The following is an 8,221-nucleotide window of genomic DNA, read 5'->3' as shown; positions in this document are numbered from 1 at the left end:
CTGCAACTACATGCTAGTTAACATTAAGATAGGCACTGCTATTACTGCTAACCACATGCTATTAACATTAAGATAAGCACAGACTAATTCCTGGAACTAACTGCTAGTTAACTTAAGCTAGGCACAGCCTAATTACTGCTAATTACTTGCTAGTTAACATCAGACCTGATTGGTTAGTTTCTCTCTCCTGACGACCTGATTGGTTAGTGTGTGTGACACCTCTCACAGTTTGTCTGAATGAATCTCTCTCCTCTCCCATTTGCTTTGATCTCCAGAGCGTGTGAACTCAATCTGACTCGTTATTTTAATGATTGAAGTATTGATCTCGACTGAATGGAGGAGACGAAGAGTGTGAAGATGTTTGGATGTGTTGCTCATTAATAAATAAACAAGGTTAGTTTCCAAAAAGACTGACTCATTAAGCAAAGTTACACCGTGGAGACTCATCATCATCATCATCATCGTGTGCGTTAATAGTTTCATGTCATCGACCTTTTCTCTGCCCCAAAATGAGACAAATTAGTTTGGATTTTCTGTCTTTTCAAAACAGGCGGAAATCAAAACTCTTCAGATGAAGTCGCTTCAAACTTTTTAGATTCAAACATCAACCCAATTCTCACAGAGGGAAGAAATATTGCCAATTTTTGAAATTGGTTCCAGGCTTGAAGCAGACCGAGCTGCACTGTACTTTAAAACCCACGTCCGTTGCGTCCACTAAAAATTGGTGTTGTTGCCCGCTGCCAACCTCAGATCTTATTCTAATTGCTTACGGAATTGGGATGGATCCCTACAGAGATAGACCTTTTAGTTAAGAGTAGTATCCTTTTTAGTTTAACATGAAAACAGAAATCACGCATCACCAACCACCAGACTCCCATGTACATAATCACTACTTTTATCATCTAAAAACACACTCAGTCAAAGTGGACAGAAAACTAATAAAACTACCAAAGACGTCTCGGTTCATTCTTTCCCACTGTTCCCAATCGCCACTCTGGTCTGGTTGGAAACAACTCTTATTGCCCCATTTACATGTGTGATATGCTGCTCTAAACATCTAAAAGTAGTGATTATTTACATGGAGTCCCTGGTGGAGGATCTGCTGCTCTATACCGCGAAAGTAGTGATGATTTCCATGGAGTTGGTTGAGATATGCTGCTCTTACATCTACAGTATTGATTATTTACATGGATCTGGTGGAGATTGCTGCTCTATACACGCTAAAGTATGAATTATTTACATGAGTCTGTGGAGATCTGCTTGCCTATACATGCTAAAGTAGTGATTATTTACATGGGAGGCTGGGTGGGTTTGGTGATGGTGAGATTTTCTGTTTCATGTTCAACTAAAGATCTTACTCTTTAACTAAAAGGTCTATCTCTGTAGGGATCCTTTCATAAAGTTTGTTTGACCCAATAATAATCTGAGTCTTCAGCAGCAAACCGAACTTTATTGGACGTAATGACGCTTGAACATTTGTCGCTGTATGTTAATTTGCAGCTCGGTTTCAATGGCTGCCGGTTACATACCTTTTTAGGGAATCAGAGAATGTATCAATCACCTTGTCAGTCCCCGGTCTTTATATCCTGTGGGGCACTTAAATAAAAGCACTTTGTATGTAAGATTATTTTCACTTCCCGTTCAAAAACACCTCATCTAGTGTAAAGGCTGGAAATTATACCCCGATTCTGGGGGGGGTGAAACCTTATAATTTCAATAAAAACATCTTTGTCATGGCAACATTTGGGTTCCCAGAGTGAATAAAAGTGATTCATTTCTTTTCTTCGTGCCTAACTTGACAAGCTTTACTTCTTGGTGAAAATCTTCTTGAAGAGGCTCAGTCTCGACTTGCCCGTGTGGTCGTCTGTAAGCTGGGGGGTCACCGTGGGGGGGTCCTGGGTGTCGGGAGGTGGAGGATGCATTTGTGGACTCGTTGCATCTGCAGCGCAATACAACACAGATTCATTCACAACACTGATGACCTGAGCCCACTCGGAACATGCAGACGCAGAATCCTGTAGGATTTCTCTCAGATTTCACAATAAAACTCACATCTCCACCCCAAAATCCTCTATATTCAACAGATTTTCATTCTGGATCCCCCCTGAAAACTGTAACTGTTGTTAAAAATATGTAGTGTATGTAATCCGCAGTTCCACTTGGGCTCATTGACCAGCTAAAATATCAAAAAGTCATAACAACCTGTATGAGAAATTTAAAGGAAATATCAAATGATAACAGAGTTGTTAGAAATGTGTGGGATTAATAAAAACCGGTTCATGGCCCCGGTTCCTTAACGACCGTATCTACCAGACCCAATGACAACGCCGATTTTACATGTTGAATGCGAAGGCGGGAAGGCGGACTCAATGAGCAATCTGATTGGTGGAGAGCTAACCTGGAGACGAGGAGCGGGATGACCAGATATCATCCATCCAATATCCTCAGATTATCCTCCATACATACTCGCTACCCGCCATAGATCATCCATCCATCCCCATACATAGCCATACTCGTCCATTACACCGCCAAACATGCATCCCTCCTCAGCATAATCCCCTACATCATCCATACATCAGCCATACATTGGCCATACATCGGCCATACATCGGCCATTCATCGGCCATTCATCTGCCATACATCATCCATACATCTCATACATCGGCCCGACACGCCATTATCTGCCATACATCATCCTACATCATCCATACAATCATCCCTACATCGGCCTTCATCGGCCATATCAATCCGCCATAATCATCTCCATACATCAGCCTACATCGCCTCCATCCGCCATACATCATCCATAGATCGCCATAAACAGCGGCCATACTCGGCCATACTCCGCATCCATCATCCATACATCTGCCATACATCAGCCATACAGCGCCATACACAGCCAACGCAGCCATACATCAGCCACTCATCCACACCCCCATACTCATCATCGCCATACTCATACATCACCATACATCTCCACACTCCGCCAAACCCATCCATACATCTCATACATCGCCATACCGGACATCATCCAGACATCATCATACATCAGCCATACATCCGGCCCATAATCTCTGCCAGACTCATCCATAATCATCCTACGTCTGCGCATACGTCGCCATACGTCGCCATACTCTGCATACGCGCCTACCATCATCCATACATCCTCCATACATCATCCATACATCATCCATACATCATCCATACGTCGGCCATACGTCGGCCATACGTCGGCCATACGCGCCATACATCGGCCATACATCATCCATACATCATCCATACACGCCCCATACATCGGCCATAACTCGCCATACATTCCCTACCTCATCCAATAAAAACGTCGCCATACTCTTCCATACATCGGCCATACATCGCCTACTCGCCATACATCTCCATACTCATCCATACATCCCATACTCCTCCAACATCACCAAGTCACCATATGGATGATATCAGTGTGGCTCACCTGTTGCTTCTCCCCCTCCTCTGGTAACGTGTTTGTTGTAATAACGTGTTAGGAGGTTTGGAGAGCCTTTCCCTCCATGGACAACTTTCCCTCCGTGACACTGTCACTCTCCCCCTGCTCTCAGGTCTCTGGTACAGCAGTTTGGTCGGAGACGGATCGTCCGATCCCCTCGCCAACTTCTCCAACTCAGTGTTGACCGATACGCTCCTCCATGAACATTCTTACTGTTAATCTAACGGTCCCAACAATGGTGCTCTATTCGACCTTAGTAGCCTGTCTGTATCTGAAATTCTCTTTATATAGACTTAGTGTCCCTGATACGGTTTGAGTCTCTTTATAAGACCTATATGGGCCCTACCTGTTTCGAAGTCTCTTTATATAGACCTTAGTGGTCCTAATACGGTATCTGAAGCTCTTTATATATACCGTATTGGTCCCCTAAGACTGTATCTGAAAGTCTCTTTATAATAGACCTTATTGGGCCCCCTAATACTGTTCTGAATTCTCTTTATCTAGACCTTAGTGGTCCCCTATAGTGATCTGAAGCCTCTTGTATGTAGACCTTAGTGGGTCCCTCATCACACTGTCTCTGAATCTCTTTATATAGACCTTATTGTCCCCTAATACTGTATCTGAAGTCTCTTTATATGACCTTCGTGGTCCCTAATACTGTATCTGATCCTCTTTATATAACCTTAGTGGGCCCTAATTGTATCTGAACTCTCTTTATATAGACCTAGTGGCCCTATCTGTATCTGACGTCTCTTTATATATATACCCTTAGTGGGTCCTAATACTGTATCGGAAGTCTCTGTATTAGACCTTAGTGTCCCTATACTGTATCTGAAGTCTTCTTATATAGCCTTAGTGGTCCCTAATAACTGTATCTGAAGTCTCTTTATATAGACCTTAGTGGTCCCATACTGTATCTGAAGTCCTGTTATCTAACCTTAATATCGGATGCCATACCCCCCCCCCCACCCCCCCCCCCAGGGGGCCAGTGGAACCGTGATACGGACAGGCCTGATCCCTGACGGCCGCTCCGACTCGAAAGGTCAAACACTCAGCGCCTGACAGCACACCGGTTTGATGCAAATGCTTTGTGTTCACCTTCAGAAATAATTATGGGAAATGTAGTTTCTTTAGAGCAGAGCCGAGTGGATGAAAGCCGTACAAAAATATTGATAAATCAAACCTCAGAACTTTTAAAACGCTGACAAAATCACACTCGTTGCAAAGTGTTTTAGGTACTTAACCCTCAGTATACAGTATACCCCCAATCAGCTTCTACCCACAAGCCATCACTCTGATGAACAGCTGACTTCTGATTCAATTCTGAGTAATAACCTAGCAACACTGTCTCTAATAAGTCTGTTTACTGGTTCCACTTATTATTTATTCCATTCAACTTTATTTATACGCGCCAAAACATAAGCAACAGTTTTTATCTCCCAGGGCCTTCCTATAAAGAGCATGTCAATAAACCGTACTCTGGATGTTGTGGTTTGTTTGTTATGTGTTGTGGTCGTCTGGTGTGTGTGGTGTGTGTGTAACTATGTTTAACTCCTTTGTGGGGACCAAAAACCGGAATACCGTATACTTATGGGGTCCCCTGACAAGCTTAGTGGGGACAAAATGCTGGACCCCCAAATTAAAGGGCTGATTGAGGAATAATACTTGGTTTTTAGGATTTTTTAGTGTTAAGTAGGGTTATGGTTAGGTTAGGTTAGGGTTCGGTTTATGGTTAGTGGTTATGGGTTATGGTTAGGGTTAGTTATGGTTAGGGTTAGGTTATGTTAGGGTTTAGTTATGGTTAGGGTTAGGGTTAAGGGTAAGGGTTTAGGGTTCGGTTCTGGTTGTGTTAGGGTTAGTTATGGGTATGTGAGGGTGAGGGCTGGAATGCAATTTTCAGATGACTGTTCCCCACAAAGATATAAACCCACTTGTGTGTCTGTGTGTTTTTGTGTGTGTGTGTTTGTGGTGTGTGCGTGTGTGTGTGTGTCCTGTCTGTGTGTGTGTGTTTGTGTGTGTGTGAGTGTCTGTGTTTGTGGTTGTGTGTGTGTGTGGTCTGTGTTTGTGTGTGGTTGTGTGGCTGTGTGTGTGTGTGTGTGTTTCTGTGCTTGCGTGAGTGTTGGTGTGGTGGCTGTGTGTGTGTGTATGTTCTGTGTTGTCTTGTGTTTGTGTGTGTGTGTGGGGGTACCCTAGAGTCGTCAGAGTCGCTGCTGGTAGATTCTGAGCCTTTTGGAGTTTCTTCCCCCCAGAGCAGCTGCAGGTCTCTGCTGGACGCTGCAAACAGGAACTGACTGCCGTCCTCCAGTCTGACACACACACACACACACACACACATACACACACACACACACAGTTTTAGAAACCATTGATTAACAAAGAAGATAATCTGCAGCTTCAGCGCACTGAAATAAATCCTTAGATGCAGTTTTAGTACAAAACATCTTAAATTCTAAAGTTATTTAAAGGTCCCACGGCATGGAAATGTCCCTTAACGAGGTTTTTAACATTAATATGAGTCCCCTCCCCCAAATATATTAAAGTTCTGATGAATAAAATGTAGCAGAATACAAAAGTAAATATGAAACTTAACAAAAAACACATTAAAAAAAATTTTCAGGGACTTTTGTAGAGCGTCCTCTGGTGACAGACTATGCACGCCATCACTAACAGGACGTTGTAGAGCGTCCTCTGGTGGACAACTATGCAACGCCATCACTAACAGGGACGTTGTAGAGCGTCCTTGGGGGACAGACTTCCCAACGCCATCACAAACAGGGCTTTGGAAGCGTCCTCGGGGGGACGACTATGCAACGCCATCCTACGGGGGTTTGTAGAGGCCCTCTGGGGGGACGACTATAAACCCCATCACAAACGGACTTGTAGAGCGCCCTCTGGGGGACGACTATGAAACGCCTCCAACAGGGACTTTTTAGAGCGCCTCTGGGGGGCCCATGAAACCCCTCACAAACGGACTTGTAGAGCGCCTCTGGGGGACAGATTTGCAACGCCATCACTACGGGGAGGGGGGGAACGCCCTTTGGTGGACAGACTATGCAACGCCACCTAAGGGGATTTGTGACGCCCTCTGTGCCGACTACAACCCCATCAAAACAGGGAGGGGTTTTAGGCTCCTCTGGGGACAACTAACCCCACAAACGGGGAGTTGTAGGCGCCCTTTGGTGGACAACTATGCAACGCCATCACACGGACTTTGAAACGTCTTTGGGACGACTATGAAAACCCCATCACTAACGGGACGTTGTAGAGCGCCTCGTGGACAAATAAACCCCACCTAAAAAGGCTTTGTAGAGCTCCTCTTTGGCAACATGCACCCCATCACTAGGGGGACTTGTAGAGCGCCCCTTGGGGGACAGCTACAACGCCACACTAGGGGATTTGTAAAACCCCTCTGGTGGACGATATACAACGCCCCAAAAAATTACCGTCCTTTTTTATTTCTTTTTTTTAAAATTTCATCAAATCATTATTTGTCTTTATAAATGATTCTGATGATGAATATTAATATATTATATTTTTTTTTTTTAAATTTTTTTTTAATTTTTAAATTTCTAATAGTTTGTATAGTAGTAGTAATAGAAAATTTTTTAAAGGTGGGGCCCTTTTTCAACCGTAAACGGGTAAACTGCATGGGGCCCCAAAAACACAATTTGTAATTTGGTGGGGGTTTTTTTTTAAATGTATTAAATTAAAAAATGTAAAAAATATCATCTAAATATAAGCCCAAATCAAACGTGCCGCACTCACATCAGTTTAAAGGGTTTTTCCCTTTCCCTCCGGTAGAGGTTCTCCCGGCAACACCCCCCCCATTGGAAGGAGGCCCCCCTAGACCCTCGGGGAAACAATCAAAATTTAAAATAGTTTTTAAAACATGGGGGGTGTTCTAAGCCCCTGTATTTCGGGGGGGGGTTTTAATTTTCCCCGTATTTAACTAGGGGGTGATACTAATGCCCCGTATTTAACATGGGGGGGTGTATACAATGCCCCCTGTTTTTAAAACATAGGGGGTGTATACAAATGCCCCTGTATTTTAACATAGGGGGTTTTATACTTATGCCCCTGTATTTTAACATGGGGGGGTGTATACTTGGCCCCCTGTATCTTAACATAGGGGGGTGTATTTTAAGAAAAACTTTTTATTTATTAAACAAACATTATTCATTCACAAAGAAAATCGGTGTCCTTAAAGTTTGGATTTTTCCAATTTTTTTTAATTAAGGCATTAAGATAAATTTCCAAAAGATGATTTTTTTTCTTCCTCTTTTTAATCAACTTTATCCTGGGTTCCCGTGCTGTAATTATTCCACAGGTGTGTGCTACCTGTGCGGCGGCGGCTCGGTCGTTGAACAGACTCAGCGTCTCTCCCTGCAGAACCGCAAACACGTCCTCCCAGTGCTCCAGACCCTGCAGCAGCCAATCACAGAGAGACAACGCACACCTGTCAGCCAATCACAGGCAGGCAACACACACCTGTCAGCCAATCAGCACAAAGGACACAACGCCTGTACGGAATCATTTCAGATTTTTAGCTTTAATATTTCACAACTGAACACTTAAGTAGAGCTAAAACTTAATTATTTTCCTCCACTATTCTGTAATCTGTTCCATAATTATGTGAAATTGCATTATGTATTAAACGATATAACATTTTCATGGCTCTGTACTTCTGTCTGAGGTCAGAGATTCTCACCTTGTTTCCTCCTTGTTTCAGTTTGATCTCCAGCA

At 43.5% G+C, this 8,221-nt stretch overlaps 1 protein-coding gene and 1 long non-coding RNA gene across 2 annotated transcripts in view; both read right to left on the bottom strand.

The window, feature by feature from the left end:
• Window positions 1–3,496: 3,496 nt before the first annotated feature.
• Window positions 3,497–7,289, bottom strand: LOC116670226 (uncharacterized). Its single transcript, XR_004326970.1, has 4 exons — window positions 7,244–7,289; window positions 5,667–5,784; window positions 5,031–5,032; window positions 3,497–3,673 (listed from the first exon to the last, which is right to left on the bottom strand). It is a non-coding gene; the product is annotated as an uncharacterized LOC116670226 (long non-coding RNA).
• A 71-nt stretch (window positions 7,290–7,360) lies between these two features.
• Window positions 7,361–8,221, bottom strand: part of sptbn5 (spectrin, beta, non-erythrocytic 5) — an 81,168-nt gene continuing 80,307 nt past the window's right edge. Inside the window, exons 72-74 of the mRNA XM_032499798.1 lie at window positions 8,187–8,221; window positions 7,817–7,900; window positions 7,361–7,387 (exon numbers count right to left, since the gene is read on the bottom strand). The exon at window positions 8,187–8,221 is cut by the window's right edge and continues 34 nt beyond it. Coding sequence (XP_032355689.1) covers window positions 7,361–7,387; window positions 7,817–7,900; window positions 8,187–8,221 — 146 coding nt within the window. The remainder of the gene's footprint in view (window positions 7,388–7,816; window positions 7,901–8,186) is intronic.

Source organism: Etheostoma spectabile, chromosome 20 (assembly GCF_008692095.1).
Source record: "Etheostoma spectabile isolate EspeVRDwgs_2016 chromosome 20, UIUC_Espe_1.0, whole genome shotgun sequence".
In the NCBI taxonomy this organism is placed as follows: Eukaryota; Metazoa; Chordata; class Actinopteri; order Perciformes; family Percidae; genus Etheostoma; species Etheostoma spectabile.
The sequence above is the reverse complement of the archived record's forward strand: the minus strand, read 5'-3'. Positions and strand labels throughout refer to the sequence as shown.